The 20218-nt window shown below is 39.7% G+C and overlaps 1 protein-coding gene across 3 annotated transcripts in view; it reads right to left on the bottom strand.

The window, feature by feature from the left end:
• Positions 1-4343: 4343 nt before the first annotated feature.
• The window catches only part of enpp1 (ectonucleotide pyrophosphatase/phosphodiesterase 1), a 78620-nt gene continuing 62745 nt past the window's right edge, over positions 4344-20218 (bottom strand). For all 3 annotated transcript variants that reach the window (XM_053687340.1, XM_053687348.1, XM_017453396.3), the window contains 14 exons: positions 19938-20046; positions 18043-18174; positions 17845-17876; positions 17593-17720; positions 16700-16769; positions 15858-15945; positions 10221-10402; positions 9928-9961; positions 9692-9846; positions 7917-8052; positions 7724-7798; positions 6563-6695; positions 6267-6411; positions 4344-4870 (listed from right to left, as the gene is read on the bottom strand). In XM_053687340.1, the coding sequence (XP_053543315.1) occupies positions 4718-4870; positions 6267-6411; positions 6563-6695; positions 7724-7798; positions 7917-8052; positions 9692-9846; positions 9928-9961; positions 10221-10402; positions 15858-15945; positions 16700-16769; positions 17593-17720; positions 17845-17876; positions 18043-18174; positions 19938-20046 (1572 nt within the window). In that variant the 3' untranslated portion in view covers positions 4344-4717. The remainder of the gene's footprint in view (positions 4871-6266; positions 6412-6562; positions 6696-7723; positions 7799-7916; positions 8053-9691; positions 9847-9927; positions 9962-10220; positions 10403-15857; positions 15946-16699; positions 16770-17592; positions 17721-17844; positions 17877-18042; positions 18175-19937; positions 20047-20218) is intronic.

Raw genomic sequence — 20218 nt, 5'->3', positions numbered from 1 at the left:
TCTCAAAGAAGAGAGTTGGTGACCACTGGTTTAGAAAATGCTGTTTTTCTGTGAGACTGGGTTGGTTAGGGAGTACGGGGATACTTTTCCCAATTTCCTTGATCAGGTTAGTTATTATTTTTAAGTTGGAAGTTTGCTGTAAAGTTGATAAACGGGATGTGAATTGTTGTGTTAGGGAATGTACAGTTATGCTTAGGTATACAAGTTAAAAACAGAAGGTGCATTAAAATTAGTGGCATTCAAAGTAAAAGTATGCAAATTGCTTAGTTTGTATTGTCTCTTAATTTGGATTTGAATGATACAATGCCTCTGATTGGCCAGTGGTTCTGCTTGAAACAATCAGATCAGGTCAACTGATACAATCCCAGATTCTGCTCATTGTCTTCTATAGCATAGGAAAAGAGCAAACTGTTTTTCTTATTTCGTTGCAAAATGTTTTGAAAGTTTTCAGTTGATCTAAAATATTTTCCAGGTCTTTTTCAAATTATCTTAACTTAATGAATGAATAACCAAGTGTAGACAGAAGATTTGATCTATTCTGTATTTATTTTTTGCATAATTGTCATTTTGTCCTTATTTTGTGTGTGATGTTTCCCAAACTGTATTTTAGTACATGTTGATAGTTAGTGGAAGGTCATACCTGTTGTTTCTGTAGTGGTGTTAATTAGTGGTGTTAATTAGTGTGACACCTCCGTGTGATCGTAACTATAGAGAGCTCTTTTTTGAAGCAGTATTATTGCAGTTTAAGCTTAAAAGGCAATTAAAAGGGATTTAAATATCCATTGTCCTTCCTTATTGATACAAATTAATCAATTTGCATATTTCTCCTGTGTGGTAAAAGTTCACCATGATCAGGCTTTGTTTTGTACTTAGGGTAGTTTCCTGTACGATTGGTCCCTGTCCGTACTGATAATGGTCATGTCTAGGTTGCATGCTTTGTGCCAGGCTGCAGGACGTGGTCCAACATCCCACACACTAATGGTAGGTGTTCAAGCTAGGGATCAAAGGCTAGGGCTTTCATGGGTTAGAGTTTATAGAATGTAGAGTAAAGGGTAGAATCTTAGGGCATATGTGGTTTGTTTGGGTTTAGGGTTAAGCTTCAGTGCTTAGCGTTGAGGCTTTCAGGTGTCAGGGTTAGAGTGTATGGATGATGATACTGGGGAAAATATGAAAACAAACTTTATTTTTTATTGATAATATTAATACTGCTTAAAAGCCAGCATTACACTGAATATTGATAAATTCTGAGAATGTCTTCTTAAGCCACATCATCTTAGCCACAGGCATTGGGCCTGACCTGAGAAAGATTAAAGCTTTATGACTTTGAAGGGCTTTCCAATGTTATGGTTGATCAATAATCAAAATTTATTCCCCAGCTGAGTCACAAAGACAAAGTTCCTACTTTCTGTGAAGAATTTCTGGTTCTGGGGGGTTGAGCAGGTGGCAGTCTTCAATATTTTAAAAAGAGTTGTTGTCCTCTCCACTTTTGTTAGCCAAACAGGGACAGCAAAGTATTGGCTGATGGAATCGTGCTGTGCTTTGTTGTTGGTCCTTCTCCAGAAATGAAGAAAGAATGGGAAACCTGTTGCCTACACATCCAGAGCACTTACCCCAACAGAATATATTAGATATATTCACATGGAAAGGGAGGTTCATATGGGCATGTGAGAGATTTTGACATTATCACATTGGAAAATACTTCTGTTTCAAAACTAATCATAAACCTCTCCTTAGCCTAATTAAAGCCCAAGGTCTAGATGTTATCTCTCCTAGAATTCAATAGCATAGGATAAGACTTACACACATCATGTAATTCAACCTCAGCGGGCGCTGCGTCTTTCGGGACATGGCACATATTCCAGCATGATTGTGCTTCTGTGTTTTTGTTTTCTTTTGATCACTTGTGTGTGATCCCTGTATATTACCAACTGATTAGATTGTCTATTTGTCTGTTTTTTTTTGTCTCTTTGCAAGATCTCGTTGTGCTTTTCTGCTGATGAAGCTCCGAGCCATGGTTTTCCATGTTTTCACTGTGATTTCTTACTTACTGTAGGTTTTCTGATCCATGCTATGAACTTTGACAATGATATGTGGACTGACCTCAATGAAATACACACTGAACTCACGAAATTATGTCCTGATTCTTCACCTCCACACACTACAACACTATTGCACGTGTGCCAGGGAAATGGCTATGGACAGCAGACGCACGATCACACATTCCTTTCAGAGCACCTGCAGGGATGACTGTGAGTTAATGAAGAGCATGGATATACATTATAGATTCTATGATGTAAAACCTCCCAGTGAGTTCCATTTAGCTGCAGATGGAAGGCCAACGCATGCAAGACACAAACCTGCACTAAAACAGTACTGAACGTGCAGCTCTCAGTATTGAAGACAGCATACTACTGAATAATGCAGAATCATACAAGTAGAGAATCTATTGCAAGTAGCTCTGTGCAAGTAGCTGAACTACGAGAAGGATGCATGGACGTGGTTAAGTGAAGAGAACAAACTGTTTGGAGGCCTGGACTCAGCCAGCAGTTAAATGTAATTTTGGTTAACTGCAGAAGGTGCATACAAGAGAAGCAAATTCATAAGGAACCACTCATACCTTCACAGCACCCTGAACATATATGTGACAAAGTGTGTCTTTGTCCCGGGACACAATACTTACCTTCTAGTTGTAGTTACTTCTTAAAATATGTGGAGAGTGCTCAGCAGGTCATCATTTATTTGAAATATATATTTGCATGCCACTTCATTCTTGAGGTCCTAGTGACAGACAATGGTCCACAAGTCTTTGGGCATTTTATTTCATCCTTTAAAGCATCCACTGGAGTTAAATGAGCAGTGCAGACTATTAAAAACATTTTAAAAATAAAGCAGAGGATTCATATTTTGTTACACTTGCATACAGAGCCACACGCCTTCATCTCAGGAATCGTCTCCACATCCATTGGTGGACCCTGAACTTCCTAATAGCTCAGCTGTCTCTCCAAAGGAAAAGGATAGAAGGATGTCAGATGGTAAACTACAGAAAGTGTCACTGAGCCAAAGCCCTTAATGAGTTGTCACCAGGAGAGACAGTATGGGTCAGTATGGGTGAGTCCACAATTATACACGATGAACCCGACCACAAGGAACTGTGAGATGGACCTGGCTGTACTTTCCTTGTGTTTTCCATCAGCTGAGGAAGAACACACTTAAAAATAAAGGTTCTAATTAGAACTAAAAAGGGGTTTTCAGCCTAATGCCATAGGATAACTCTTTTTTTGCAAAAAGAACCTTTTATTCTCAAGTTATTTAGCAGACCATCTATTTACTGGTGCTTTATAGAACCCAGAAATCGTTCTTCACAGCAGTGCCACAAGGAACCATGTTATATGTTCTCAAAAAAAAAACCCAAAACCCTTAGTTGGTGCTTTAAGGAATAAAAGTAAGGTTTTTAAGAGTTATGCCTGCTAGAAGAACCTTTTCTAGTCCCACAATAAACCTTATAGGGTTCACTTTAACCTGTTAAGGGATGATACCTTGAAGAACTAATACACTGCTCTGAAGAACCTATAATCAAGCATGAAAAATATATTTAATCTCCAAAAAACCATATAGCTCAACTCAAGAACCTTATACAATGAAAGATGGTTCTTGACAAGAAGAAGATTCTTCGCAGAACCTATGGTGCTGTAAAGAACCACTAAAAACCCTTTATTTTTCAGAGTGAACGTGCTGCATAGCGACAACCACAGGAAGTGACACACGAGCAGACTCAGGTCTGGTGGAGTCATCATGAATCCCAAGACTTGACCTTTGTCATGTGAACTGTAAAATATGTATAATATAATATATAGTTATTTTCTATTTTTGAAATGTAGAAATTTAAAACTTTGTTATGGTACTGGAGAATAAGCATGCAATTGAATACATTTTTTAAATGTGATACATACATTGAATACATTAAATACATTGAATACATTTTTTAAATGTGATACATGATCAGACTGAATATGAATTAATTTAGGAATTTAGCAGCGTGTATGATTTCCCTGCAGGATACAGATAAGAACAGACTTTCCAGAGAAGAGGCAGAATAATCCTCTAAGATCTACCCTTTGTTTCCTTGGAAGGAAAGATATGGTGATGGAGTAATGTGCTGTCGAAAAAGGAGCTAGATATGTTATGTAATGGGCAAGAGTTTTACTTTAATTCAGGGAGATGTTGGCTGAGCGTGAATCCATCATTCTCTGTTCTGTAATAAACATTATCTCTGTTCATATCCTACAGTTGGACTCAGGTAAGTTATTCTGAAGATGACATTAAAAGTTTTTAAAGAAGAAAAATCAGGATGAACTCTACCTTTAATTTCTGTGATTATGCATTTTATTAAGATCAACAACACAGAATTGTATAAATTAAAAACATAATACACATGTATATGTAATAAAACTACTTTATCTATATGTAAATATGATTGTAGCTGTGCTTTTTCTTTATATTAAAAGGATAATAGATATTTTAAAAGTATGAATACATATAAAAAATTAAGTATTAAAAGAATATTTTGTGATTTGTGAAACAAATCATTTCGACGAAGGTTATAAAGCTTCTCTGGCTGAATTTTTTGGTACTGAGTTTAAGGCATGTCCATATACAGTCACTCATTCAGACATATGCTATCATAACATGAGGTCCTTGTATAGTGTAGAATTAAATATTAAAAAGATTTCAAAAAGGTCTTAAGTTGTAATGCATCTTCAACAGGTAGAAGGTCAGGATAAAAACTCAGCCCAGTTAGAAGTTCAATATCTCGTATCCTTGCAACGTGAAGTTGAGTCCAGTCCTGAACCCACGAATATTCACTCCCATTCTGTACAATCAAGACATAAAGAATAAACAAGAGTAAAGAATAAACCATCGCTGGGTTGAATGTGTATATGAAAGGCATGTTCACACACCTAAACTGACACTCTTTTTTTAAACTGATTTTTTAAACTTCAAAATCAGTAAATGTTTTGGTTCCATTGTCTAAAAGTTGAGTTAAGCCCGTGTAGTGGGCTGTTAATATCAAAACAGATATAAAAATACAGATTCACTCACTGTTTGGAGAACAGTGTGGAAGATCGGTGTATGTTAAATCTTATTGCAAATTAACAGCAATTAACAGCAAAGGGGGAAGAATCAGTCAACTTTGGAACACAAAACCTGTATAAGCCCAGCAACAATGTTTAGGAAGGCATTATGTGTCAAAGTAACAGCCACATGAATGCCAAAACCCAAGGTTTCCCAGCAGAACATTGCCCAAAGCATCACACTTCCTCCACCAGCTTGTCTTCTAGTGCATCCTGGTGCCGTCTCTTCACCAGGTGACGCACACACACCTGGCCATCCACATGATGTAAAAGAAAATGAGACTCATCAGACCAGGCCACCTTCTTCCATTCCTCCATGGTCCAGTTCTGATGCTCATGTACCCATTGTTCGAGCTTTCGATGGTGTACAGGGGTCAGCATGGGCACTCTGACCAGTCTGCAGCTATGCAGCCCTATATGCAGCATGCTGTGATGCACTGTGTGTTCTGACACCTTTCTGTCATAGGCAGCGTTAACTTTTTTCAGCAGTTTGTGCTACAGTAACTCTTCTGTGGGATCGGACCAGACAGGCTAGCCTTCGCTCCCCACGAGCATCAATGAGCCTTGGGAGCCCATGACCCTGTCGCCGGTTTACTTGTTGTCCTTCTTTGGACCACTTTTGGTACTGCAGGTACTAACCGGGAACACCCCACAAGACCTGCCGTTTTAGAGATGCTCTGATCCAGTCATCTAGCCATCACAATATGGCCCTTGTCAAAGTCGCTCAGATCCTTATGCTTGCCCATTTTTCTGCTTCCAACACATCAACTTCAAGAACTGACTGTTCATTAGCTGCCTAATATATATCACCTGACGATAATCACTTCACCTGTCAGTGGTTTTAATGTTATGGTTGATTGGTGTATGTCCTTTATTAGAATCAACACTCAAGCTCAACAGCTATATCCAAACCCACTTTATAACTACTTTAAAATATATTTTAAAGTTTTTATCTCAGACATAGCTGACAGATGATTTTCTGTGGGCTTACTAGAGCATATAATAACCGGTATGTTCAGGAATAAATAATAAAGAAAAATAAAAGCCAATAAGTAATTTTTCTAGTAGTTTTTACTCTTGAAATTCATTTAGACATAAATAGGGACTGCAACAGTAGAACACAACTCCACTTACGTGACACGTCTCAATGTTATCTGGACGGTGGGGCAGGATAAAAGATACAGTCTCTATCGGACCGTCACACTTCTGTGGAGCCACAGACAAGTTCTTACAACTCATCAGAATCACAAAGAAATGAGTGGGTATAGATGCGTTATACCTGTTACAGACAGAAATTACAGTGGTTTGCAGTTTGTCACTCTTACATTAATCTCACTATATTTTTCTATCCAAGTTTCTCACTTAAACTAAATGTGACAGATCTATGACTTAAATTGAACTTTTTTGAAACATTATGTCAAATAACTCACTTTGTGTTCAGTTTCATGTTGTCATATTTTCCATCAAAATCTTTATCGAATATTGGTCCACTCATGACATTTACACCGTTCAGATTTTTTGAATATTTTACAACAAGAACATTGTGGAAATAATCCCAAATTCCTGAAAAAAAAGAGACAAATTAATCATGAAAATCTGATTCTATGATGTGTGTGTTAGTGTGTGTGAGTGAGAGAGAGCGAGAGAGAGAGAGAGAGAGAGAGAGAGAGAGAGAGAGAGAGAGAGAGAGAGATAGAGATGTGCCTTATGTCTAAATTTAATATTTGAATATCTGTAAAAGTTAATGAATGGACATTTAGTTAACCACTAGAGAAGAACATTTACATGTCTTATATGTGTTATAATAATTCATCACATTTGCACTGCCATTAAAACTTTCCTCCAGAGCAGTGCATGAGGACATAGAGAAATAATGGTCTGAAAAAAAAAAATTAATTGCCACACATTTACTGCATGTCAACGCAGTATTTCAGGCTTTAGTCACACTGCAGCAGCTCATGTGCTGGTGTTTGGAGGTTGTCTCACACCTCCAGGGTTCGAATCCCGCCTCCACCCTGTGTGCACAGATTTTGCATGTTCTCCCCGTGTTCACGGGTTTCCTCCCCCAGTCCAAAGACATGTGTTGTAGACTGATTGCCATTTCAAAATTGTGTCATGTGTGCATGTGTGTGATTGTGCCCTGGGATGGGTTGGGGACATCCCGTCCAGGGTGTCCCCCACCTTGTGCCCCGAATTCCCTGGGATAGGCTCCAGGCTCCCTGTAACCCTGTGTAGGATAAGAGATGCAGAATATGGATGGATGGATGGATGATGTTTTCACTATTTGAAATTTGGATTTCCCCTGTGTTCTGATTGATTGGATTCTCCATTTTTTTCTTCTGGCCTTGAACTCTTTCATGATTGGATCTCCCTTTTGGATTGTTTGCCCTGGAGTTCATTCTGTGTAGGACCATAGTTTACTCCTGTTTTGGCAACTTGAATTGTGGACTTCAAGATCATTAAACCTCATGCACATGGATCTTCACTATCCCTCCGAGTCCTCTTTGTTACCTTTGTGTGTGTGTGTGTAAGTAAATACCTGACAATCTAAAATAATTAATACATTCAGCTGACATTAAATATGGAATTACCTTTGAAGACTGTAAACATTGGTGCCATGTTACTTGTGATCAGTGAGTCAGACTCAGTTCCATATGAAGCCAAATCTGTATCGGAAATTAGGCTTATTAAATACTGAAAGTGAAAGTATACCCATATACACGTCAATTATGTCTGTTTACTTTAAGTAAGTGTGAGTAAAACCAGACATCAAGTTGAGCCTACTGGGAGGATGGAGAAATCCATATGTCAGATTGAGGTGGTCCTTGTAGTAGTTGCAGGACTGACTTGCTTCTGCTGGAATACGCATATCAGCATGAACACACTCTTCCTGTGAGGAACTTAGAAGTTGCACACCAGACTGAGAGAGAGAGAGAGAGAGGGGGGGGGGGGGGGGGGGGGGCAAGAGAGAGAGAGTGAGAGAGTGAGTGAGAGAGGGCAAGAAAGAGAGAGAGAATGAGAGAGAGAGAGAGAGAGAGAATGAGAGAGAGTGAGAGCAAGAGAGAGAGAGCGAGAGAGAGAGAGCATGAGAGAGAGTGAGAGAGAGCGAGAGAGAAAGATCAAGAGAGAGAGATCAAGAGAGAGAGAGAGCGAGAGAGAGAGAGAGAGAGAGCACAAAACTAAACTAGGGGGCAGAGAAAGTTTCTCTCAAATAACTATTTCTCACGTCCAGTTTGCACAGAAAATAAGAATCTCTGTTTGAAATCGAGTCTACAGTAACTTTTTCCTATGATTTGTTTCCTTATCCTTAAATTACCCTAAATTACCCCATTTAACTCTGGCCATTTATGATAATTTGCTTGATATGCAAAACCTACTTCAGTGAACTAGTCCAAGGATTTTGGGCCTACCTTTATCAAACTGGTATGACTACCTTGCAAAAAATATGAAAATCACCACACATGTTCACTCTGCTTTAAAAAAAATTGTAGCAAATAAACAAAGCACAGATATGACACATAACAATTTTGTTTAATTGTAAAAAAAAAATAAAATAAAAAAAAAGCCGGGTGAAAAACCTATAAGTGTTTTTCAGAATTATTGCCAGGGGTTGTATAATAACTACCTCAATAATTATCCAAATGTAAACTACTTCTGCCACATGCCAGTCTTTCTTAGCAGGGTGGATTTACACAAACAACTGCAATTCAGCATTGCTTGGATGCATTTGCAGGAAGCTTGAATGTGATGTCCAGTGCAAACTACAGTATAATTCTTATTTTACTACCCAAATTTTGTCCACTAAACTGTCCTGCAGTTTTTCAAGATATCAACATGGATCAAATTCCATATTGCTCAGTCTGATTGGGAATGGTTTCTTTGTTTGGAGCTTTTTGATTGGTTGAGTAGCAATTGTTTGATTCTTTTCCCATTTGAAATAAATGGTGGAATGTTCTGCCTTCCTAGTTCCTGTTCTATTTAAGACTATGTAGGCCTTGTACAAGCCCTAAGCACACACATGTCACAGTCTCAGACTCCTCACAGGCACCCTCAACTTATCTGTGTGTTGAACACCAGCGATGTGTCCTCCCCCCTCACACTGACCATATAAAGAAAACTATCCTTCTTCTGGCCCTTCCTAAGCACTGTTTGAATTAGGGAAGTGTGTCAACCTGTGATTAAACCCCAAATACAGACAGAGACACATCCTGGTTTCAGTGAGAAGAGCACAAGCTCCAACTCTCTGAAGGTTTTCTCTCAAAACAAAAGAGGATCTAACAAACTGTTATGATTGGGGGCAGCCTGGCTGAGCCTTATTTTCCTACGTGTGCTAAGATCCTACGTGTCCCAGTCCTTTGTCAGAAAAAGCACGGTCTATGCCTTACACAGAAGCTCCACAAGTGGCCTTGTTAAAGGTTAGCCTCACTGAGAGTGAGTGACTTACTACTGGATCAGCACAGTGATACTGTCATGGCAGCACATATAGCTGGGACACTGAGGATTATACCCAGAGGTGGTGTAACAAACTATTCTGACTTCTGAAATTCAAAGATTCTCACCAGTGGTTCTAGAGTATATGCAACCCAAAGAGGCATGAGGATGTCTTTGCTGTATCCACTGATGTAGGAAGAATGCTGAAGCACGCAGTAGTCTGCATTCTCTTGTAGAACTCGTGGAACTCCATATGGCAGATGAAGTTGTTTGGCCATTGGGTCTGTCAGGGTACATGAATTCATTAATTAGCAATGCTGAAAAAGTAAAGTAAATGTAAAATTTGGAAAACGGATGTACCTACTTGAACTAATCAGATGGTGGTTGAGATAATCCTCCTGTAACAGATGAATGATTTGACAATATAAACCCTGTTTACTCTGGTTTGCATCCTGATATCATTTAAGGCACATGCATTTACACTTGTAGTGAAGAGTGAATCCCAAGACAACAACTGGTCATAAAATATTTTGCATACAGTTTAAAAATGTCATTGTATACTTTCAGAGGTAAATACAACTCTATGAGCTTGAACATACTGTCTCGCTTTTTTATCATACAAATGTTAATTTCAACTGATTCATTTGTAGTGTCAACCTTGGATTTGTTGGGGAAAATGCAGCATCCAAGGTCATCATTCGAAGATGGAACAATGGTGGAACAGATGGAGGCTGAAGAGATCTCAGTAGGGTGGACTGGGTGATGAGGTGGGTTCCTCAGTAGATGGTTAAGACTCCCATGAGTGCCATTGTTGGGGGCAGGGGGAATTGCCAACAAATCTAAATGAAGTTGAACAGTTATTTATCCTGCATTTAGATATGAGATATTACATAATCTCCCAAATGCCTTCATAATAATTACAGTACATCCGGAAAGTATTCACAGCGCTTCACTTTTTCCACATTTTGTTATGTTACAGCTTTATTCCAAAATGGATTAATTCATTATTTTCCTCAAAATTCTACAAACAATACCCCATAATGCCAACGTGAAAGAAGTTTGTTTGAAATCTTTGCAAATTTATTAAAAATAAAAAACAAAAAAAGCAAATGTACATAAGTATTCACAGCCTTTGCTCAATACTTTGTTGAAGCACCTTTGGCACCAATTACAGCCTCAAGTCTTTTTGAGTATGATTCTACAAGCTTGGCACACCTATTTTTGGGCAGTTTCTCCCATTCTTCATTGTAGGGATGGTATTCTCCAGGTGATGACTGGTGCCTGGTTTCCTCCAGACATGACACTTGACATTCAGGTCAAATAGATCAATCTTTGTTTCATCAGACCAGATAATTTTGTTTCTTATGGTCTGAGAGTCCTTCAAGCAGGCTGTCATGTGCTTTTACTGAGGAGTGGCTTCCGTCTGGCCACTCTATCACAGAGGCCTGATTGGTGGAGTGCTGCAGAGATGGTCGTTCTTCTGGAAGGTTCTCCTCTCTCCACAGAGACACGCTGGAGCTCTGTCAGAGTGACCATCGGGTTTTTGGTCACCTCCCTGACTAAGGCTTTCTCACTGATTGCTCAGTTTGGCCGGGCGGCCAGCTCTAGGCAGAGTTCTGCTGGTTCCAAACTTCTTCCATTTACGGATGATGGAGGCCACTGTGCTCACTGGGAGCTTCAATGCTGCAGAAATGTTTCTGTACCCTTCCCCAGATCTGTGCCTCGATACAATCCTGTATCGGAGGTCTACAGACAATTCCTTGGACTTCATGGCTTGGTTTGTGCTCTGACATGCATTGTTAACTGTAGGACCATATATAGACAGGTGTGTGCCTTTCCAAATCATGTCCAATCAACTGAATTTACCACAGGTGGACTCCAATCAAGTTGTAGAAACATCTCAAGGATGATCAGTGGAAACAGGATGCATCTGAGCTCAATTTTGAGTGTCATGGCAAAGGCTGTGAATACTTATATACAGTGAGGGAAAAAAGTATTTGATCCCCTGCTGATTTTGTATGTTTGCCCACTGACAAAGAAATGATCAGTCTATAATTTTAATGGTAGTTGTATTTGAACAGTGAGAGAAAGAATAACAACAAAAAAATCCAGAAAAACGCATGTCAAAAATGTTATAAATTGATTTGCATTTTAATGAGGGAAATAAGTATTTGACCCCCTCTGCAAAACATGACTTAGTACTTGGTTTAAAAACCCTTGTTGGCAATCACAGAGGTCAGACGTTTCTTGTAGTTGGCCACCAGGTTTGCACACATCTCAGGAGGGATTTTGTCCCACTCCTCTTTGCAGATCTTCTCCAAATCATTAAGGTTTCGAGGCTGACGTTTGGCAACTCGAACCTTCAGCTCTCTCCACAGATTTTCTATGGGATTTAGGTCTGGAGACTGCCTAGGTCACTCCAGGACCTTAATGTGCTTCTTCTCGAGCCACTCCTTTGTTGCCTTGGCCGTGTGTTTTGGGTCATTGTCATGCTGGAATACCCATCCACGACCCATTTTCAATGCCCTGTCTGAGGGAAGGAGGTTTTCACCCAAGATTTGACGGTACATAACCCCGTCCATCGTCCCTTTGATGCGGTGAAGTTGTCCTGTCCCCTTAGCAGAAAAACACCCCCAAAGCATAATGTTTCCGCCTCCATGTTTGACGGTGAGGATGGTGTTCCAGGGGTCATAGGCAGCATTCCTCCTCCTCCAAACACGGCGAGTTGAGTTGATGCCAAAGAGCTCCATTTTGGTCTCATCTGACCTCAACACTTTCACCCAGTTGTCCTCTGAATCATTCAGATGTTCATTGGCAAACTTCAGACGGGCATGTATATGTGCTTTCTTGAGCAGCGGACCTTGCGCGCGCTGCAGGATTTCAGTCCTTCACGGCGTAGTGTGTTACCAATTGTTTTCTTGGTGACTATGGTCCCAGCTGCCTTGAGATCATTGACAAGATCCTCCCGTGTAGTTCTGGGCTGATTCCTCACTGTTCTCATGATCACTGCAACTCCACGAGGTGAGATCTTGCATGGAGCCCCAGGCCGAGGGAGATCGACAGTTCTTTTGTGTTTCTTCCATTTGCAAATAATCGCACCAACTGTTGTCCCCTTCTCACCAAGCTGCTTGGCAATGGTCTTGTAGCCCATTCCAGACTTGTGTAGGTCTACAATCTTGTCCCTGACATCCTTGGAGAGCTCTTTGGTCTTGGCCATGGTGGATAGTTTGGAACCTGATTGATTGATTGCTTCTGTGGACAGGTGTCTTTTATACAGGTAACGAACTGATATTAGGAGCACTCCCTTTAACAGTGTGCTCCTAATCTCAGCTCGTTACCTGTATAAAAGGCACCTGGGAGCCAAAAATCTTTCTGATTGAGAGGGGGTCAAATACTTTTTTCCCTCATTAAAATGCAAATTAATTTATAAAATTTTTGACATGCGTTTTTCTGGATTTTTTTGTTGTTATTCTGTCTCTCACTGTTCAAATACAACTACCATTAAAATTATAGAATGATCATTTCTTTGTCAGTGGGCAAACGTACAAAATCAGCAGGGGATCAAATACTTTTTTCCCTCACTGTACATGTGCTTTTTTTTGTTTTTTATTCTTAATAAATTTGCAAAGATTTCAAACAAACTTCTTTCATGTTGTCATTATGGGGTATTGTTTGTAGAATTTTGAGGAAAATAATGAATTTAATCCATTTTGGAATAAGGCTGTAACGTAACAAAATCTGTAAAAAGTGAAGTGCTGTGAATACTTTTTCGATGCACTGTACTTTTAGTTACGCATTGAACATTAGCTAATTACAATATTTAATGTTTTTCACATTGGTAATTCAATACCAGTTTTATTAAAGTCACTGAAATTGAAGTTTCCTGAAACAGGACAGCCTAAGATTTTGCTTGGTCTTTGTTTCTGTTGAACCAGTTTCAGTTAACCTGTGGCCACTGCAGCTTCAGACGGCACTCAGTAGAACCACATGTTGTCTTCTGCTGCTGTAAATGGCACTTATATAGCGCTGTTATCCAAAGTGCTTTACACTGTGTCTCATTCACCCATTCACACACACACACCAACGGTAGCACGTCTGCCGTGCAAGGCGCTAACTTGCCATCAAGAGCAACTTGGGGTTCAGTGTCTTGCCCAAGGACACTTCGGCATGTGGAGTCATGTGGGCCAGGAATCGAACCGCCAACCCTACGATTAGAGGACAACCCGCTCCACCAGAAGTCATCAAAGCAGACTTTATATACAGAAATAGTTACCATCGTTTCAGTAAAGTTTAGGGGAAAAAGAACAGGTCTCAGATGAATGGAGGGAAGTGTAACTCATAAAGCTACCAAAGAAAGGCAACCTGAAGGAGTTTCATAAATAGTATCAAAAATACAAGGGCATCGTGCTACTATCAGTTCCTGGGAAAGTGCTGTACAGAGTCAACCTAGAAAGACTGAGCACGGATTTAGGAAGGACACAGCTTGCAAGGACCACATAACCACAGTGTACCACCACTATACAACACCTTCAACAGTCGAGACCAATCCATGTGGCAGCTAATAGGCACTAGAGAACCAGAGAACCTTGCCTTGTCACTATTGTTCAGAGGTTGTACCATCAGTCAACATTTAGGGTAGTAATAAGCATCTGACAAAAGGTGATGTGAATCAATGGGATAGTTTTACCTACTTGGGAAGTGTTGTGGTGGATCTAGGCTGCTCTTGCCAGACAAGGCAAGAGCAGCCCAGCTAGTCTTAAGGCCAATATGAAACAAGATCTCACAGAAAACCCTACTCTGCATCTTTTACACCAACATCGATCAACATCAAATATGTACTCCTGTATGGATCCTAAACATGAAGAACAAGAAGGGCCAAGACAGACAAGTTACAATTGTTCCTTAACAAGTGCCTTAGGAGCATACTGAGCAATCACTAGCACACACCTTCTGCAATGAGGACCTGTGGAAAACAACTGGGAAGAGATGAGATGATAGAAATATAGATCAGATGCAGGAAGTGGGCATGGAATGGCCTCACACTCAGAAAAGACAAGAACAACATCACTAGACAGTCTTTAACATGGACCCCCCAGGGAAGGAGTTACAGAGGAAAACCATGGAACAGCTGGAGAAGATGAGTAGAGATCAGGCTGAGACGAAAGAACTAGGATGTTCCTGGAAGGAGTTGGACAAGATGGCCTAGAATAGAGTCAGATGGAAGTGATACATGGATGACCTATACCCTGCAAGAGGCAACAGGGTTTAAGATATGCTAAGGGTAACTAATATAACTGATTTTGTGAAACAAATTTTTATGGGTCCTATGAAGGAAGCCTGTTTTGGGCCTTTGGTCCAGCCCATGGTTCCAGTACAGACTTGTTTGCTGGGATTGTGCTCATGTAATTTACACTATGTGTTTTGTTATGCATAAATTGCCTCTACTATAATTTAGAATTTACATGTAGAAGCATTGACTAACAATAAATATAGAAATATTCATAATAGTATTTTAGTCAGTGGTGTTAACATGAAAAAATCTAACTACCAAAGACACTAGGAGAACCCATTCACAAATCATATACTAATACTGTCACGTCTCGTGACGTAAGGAAGATAGGACGGATGCAAATACAGTTTGACAGTTTTATTAAATAAGAAAGACACAGGCAGGTAAATCCAAAACGTGATCCAAATACGTAATCCAAAACATGCAAGAGGTCAGGCGATCGGCAAACAGGCATAAACGGGGCAAGGCAGGAAACTATGTCGTGGTCACGGAAAACAGGATCGAGAAACAAAACATGAAACATAAACAATGACTATGAACTGGGAGCGGATAAACCAGCGTGAACTAAACAGACGAATCTAAACATGAAACATAACATGACATGGACTATGACTATGGTTCTCTATCGTAAGGACTCTAACCTAATCTAATATACTACATCTATACTAAGTTTCTTATCTAATATCCTGTGCCGTGTGCTGGGAGGCGCGCGGTATATATACAAACATAATCAGCGTCGTAATAGCTGACGGCTGAGGGCAATTCAGACACACGTGAAACAACAACCAATGACAGAACGGGGAGGAGACATAACAGAAACATAAACAAATGCACATGTCGAAATGTCACGATTGTCAACAAGGGAAAAGCAGGTGCTCGTGCACCTTGCTCGGCATCTGCGCCCACATGCTCCACAGTGCGCTGCTTAAAGGGGAAATCTAGACAAATACAAACAGTGTTCAACTAAAAAAAACCCCACAAACATCCGAGTTGAGATCACTTACCACAAAGGAGGTTATACACTTCTATGTTTTCAAAGGGAGCCACAGTTGTATTGTACTTCATTCCTGGTCCATATCCTATGAAAATGGTCTGTAAACAAGGACAGTTTTAAAACTCTGAACAGATAAGTGTGTTTTTGGTTATATTAATTTTAGAGAATTATGAAATACTGTTACGAAATATCCATATGATAAGCCCTATATGGGTAGGAATTATGACTGTACAGCTGTGTAGGATCAGTACAGTGTAGCTCTAGTTACCTTTATTGTGTCTTAGTTTGCTTAATAACTTGGTCCAGGACATTATACTACAGTATCATCCTCCTTAAAGAAAGAGCCCCTCTTGGACAGATGCACAAATAAAAATGACCTAAGTGCATAAGAATTTCTCTACATTATACTACAAGTCTGTGTGTTTTAATTCCCTGGCTAGAGCAATGTTAAAACAAGATAATGTACAACATCTACCTATTATGATACTCATAGACACTACATCACACGCAGCAAACTGTTGTTGAGCCATGAGATATTCAGGGAAGTCAGAGAACATAAATTAAACCTCTTTGATTGACATCTTCCAACATGTTCTGTTTTTCTATGGAAAGACTCTTAATAACATATTGCGGCTGCAAGTACTTGGCATCTGTCTTGGTTTCTTATTTGAGGCCAGGACCTATTGGGATGAATCTATTCATGTCCTTCAAGTTACTAGCTTGAAGCATGTATAAATATCAAAGCAATGAAGACAAACCAAATGGTAAATGTAGACCAGATGCGGGCACTGTCGCTATACATGATAAAGTGTCATGACTCATTACTTACTAAATAGGATGTACTGCACTGACCTGCATGTTTCTGAAGACATTATCTGAACCGTGGAAGCCACCTTTGCAGTACTTGATTTCATTTGGCTTGCTGGAGAAAAACAGGCACACAAGGACAATAATGATTGATGCAATTTCACTAAAATGTGGAGAATCACCCACTTTTATATTAACGTCTTTGATAGCTGGTGAATATAAACCAGAGGCCATATTTACAAAGAAACTCAAGGCTAAAAGTAGCTCCTAACAGGCCACTTGAAGTCACATACTCATGTTCATTCCTGTTGCAACAAGCAGACTGCAGCACAGTCTCTACTGTTATACAACACCAGCAGGCCCTGTGTGAAAATGTAATTGCCCTCTTAGTTACTTAATAAACCAATTAACAATTTGCTTTGATAATTGTGTTCAATTAGACTAGACACACCCTGAAATCAAACCTGATTACTGCCAGTCCTGCTGAATTTAAAAATCACTTAAAGTTCTCAACAAGCAGCACACTATGCTGCAATAAAAAGAAATTCCAGATGAGATGTGAAAGAAAGTTGAACTATATAAGACTGGAAAGGGTTACAAAGTTATGGGACTCTATCAAACCACATTGAGAGCATAATCTCCATATGGGAAAAACTTGGAAGAGTGTTGAATCTCCCCAGTTGTGGCCGGCCTACCAAAATTCCTTCAAGAGCACACTGACGACTCATCCAAGAAGTCACAAAAGAACCCAGGTGAACATCTAAGTACCTGCAGGCCTCACAGTGTTCATGATTCCACCATTAGAAAGAGACTAAGCCAGCTCATTCTTTGTTTTAGCAGCTGGTAGCTGGTCAGACCATGCTGGATTTATCAGCAGGATGGTGGATGCTTGTCAACAGTCAAGCAACTTATCAATGGCAAAAAATGTGAATACTTACAGGGCTGCTTGCCACTGAGATTTCATGTAGAGATGTGCTCTTTCTATACGGACATTGCTAGCAAAATGGAGTCTTTTAGGAAGATGCTCTTTTAGATAAGGCTTCATTGGCTGATCAGGAGCTCTGCACTTCAAATGCATGTAGTTGGAAAAGAAAGAATAAAAGCTGCTTTAACTTGAAAAAGCGGGAAAATCCAATAAAAGCTCAGACTATTAACACAGTGTTAACTGGCCATAATAAGAGAATTCATACCGAGAGATTCTTCACCAGCTCTTCATACTTGACTGTCACAGGACAAAACATAGAAGAAAATGAATGTACATCCATGCTAAAAAAAAGTCCACTTACACACAAACACACTGCAAACATGCAACAACGCAAACTTATGGTACATTTTATACATGTCAGGAAACACACGCATATGTTTAATGTGTTACAATAAGGACTTACAAGTGAAAAACTCTTCCGGAAGGCGTTTGGGTCGGACTCGTGCAGCAGGGCCCTGGATGACTATGAAATCCTCAATGTTGTCCTGGTATGATGACACATAATCAGCTTTTGTGCATGAAGCTTCCTCCATTCCTAGTGGTCACAGCAACAACATAAAAAGCAGAGAGACTGGAATAAGATGTTTTGCTATTTTTAGGATGACTCTGCATACTTTTTTGCATAATAAATATCTCAAGAGTAAAATCCAAGACAATTAAAAAGAGTAAATTCAAGAGTTAAACTTCAAACTTGCACAATTATTATCATGAAATCATCGGAGTATCACTAGATATCATGGCAGATTACATCATTATAATACAGAAGCCTAACTTCCACAAGCTCGCAGGCTCCGTGAAAAAGCTCTAAATAAGGTGTAGTAGCCACCCTCAAAATGGTAGCAATTGTGCTACCATAGCAATTGTGCCACAACGCACAGGCTCAACAAAAAAATATTCAGAGTGCCTTAGACAGCACGCATGCCTTAGCCATTCTCTACTGACTAGAAGGCCTTCAATTAGCCAGTGCTGTAAGTATTGACAGAAACTATAGCTAATAAAGCTGTTGGCTGCAAAAAAACAAACAAAACCCTCCAAAAAGCACTTCAAGGTTCTCTCGAAGCAAATGAATAGCTTGACATTGCTCAGACTTAGCTCAGTTAAAATCACTCATTTTAAAGCTTAGAAGTCACCTACTATTGTTCACACTTTTCAGCGGAGCCCTCCTGAGCTCATCTGTCGGTGATCGACTGAGGAGCATGAGAACAACATGTCTGTGGCCATGTATAAACCAGAGGACAGAGGATATACCGGCCACTGAATTGTGTCGCTTGACTTAATAGCAGCCAAGCAGGGGTCCAGATCAGCCTTGGCCAGCTGACAGGCTATGGACCATCTGTGACAGCCACCCTTAAAATTGTGGCATCTCAAATAAGATTAGACACAGTGGCTCAACATAACTTTCTCTTCTGCTCACAAGTCACCACCAAATTTGATGTACCTAAAAGCACAGATTACATTAACAGGTTTCAGTGTTACAAGACTTGGCTATTATGTTTGGTGCAGATTGGATCAGCATGAAACGCATGCTCCCTGTGGAACTCTGCACTGCACTGCATTGCTAAAAACAGACAAAATATTACACGTCAAGGTATGCTGCTGCAGATGTGGTGGCGAATTGCTGATGAAAACACATGTTAATATGTAACTGGCATGCATGTGCAAGGCTTTAACAGAAATAATGTACAGAACAAATGTTATCAAGTCCAACATCCAGTGCTCCAACATCATCTGAAGGTCTGTAGGCCTTGTCAAAGCCAAAAGCATAGGAAATCACACATCCATGGCAGAATTTGAGGCAGAGTATACAGATGAGAAGGTGAGAGAGCTGGACAGACTCAAGGGCTGCTGTATCGGCCCCTTTAGATAGAGTTAAAATGAGAGCTAATTTCCCACTAGCACCACTATGCCATTGTAGGGTAATGTAGTTCAAATAGATGCTCATGTCAGTGAAAAGAGTGGATTTTTTCTTCTAAGCATTAAAGATATTTCTTCCATTGTTATACAATGTCATATATTTGCTTGGCCATACTTTGTTCATGCCCATTATACAGTAAAAGGCCCACTCTATTTATACTTTATGTATTACTCATGGAAAAAGCCAATAAAGAGTGGCACAACATACAGTGTTTTTCTATAGTGATTCTGGAATTTTGTGGCTTATAATTACTACATCTGCCAAACAGTTTTAAAGTAGATATACCAAATAAAGCACCAGTATACCAGTACAGCAGATTGACAGTATGATCACTAAACTTGGAAAAAATGAATAACAAGGCATAATCTGTAAAACATTATTACCATGATCTGACAGAATAACCAGGTTGACACATTTATGGAGTTTTCGCTGCTTGAGACCATCCATTACCAATTGCATAATCCGGTCAACCCTCACTAGAGCCTCAAACACCTAAAACACAAAGTTATGACTTTACCACATTGGCATATGACATTTGAATTAAAAGTTGACTGTGTTGAATATCATTTAGGTATCTTACAGAGAATGATGTAGTCTAGACTAATATGGATAGGTTTGGAAATGCATCTTTTATCTTTTGGCTTTTAAAAATGCAGACATACTG

This window comes from Ictalurus punctatus, chromosome 2 (genome assembly GCF_001660625.3).
Source record: "Ictalurus punctatus breed USDA103 chromosome 2, Coco_2.0, whole genome shotgun sequence".
Lineage (NCBI taxonomy): Eukaryota > Metazoa > Chordata > Actinopteri > Siluriformes > Ictaluridae > Ictalurus > Ictalurus punctatus.
This window is presented reverse-complemented; position numbering and strand designations above follow the sequence as displayed.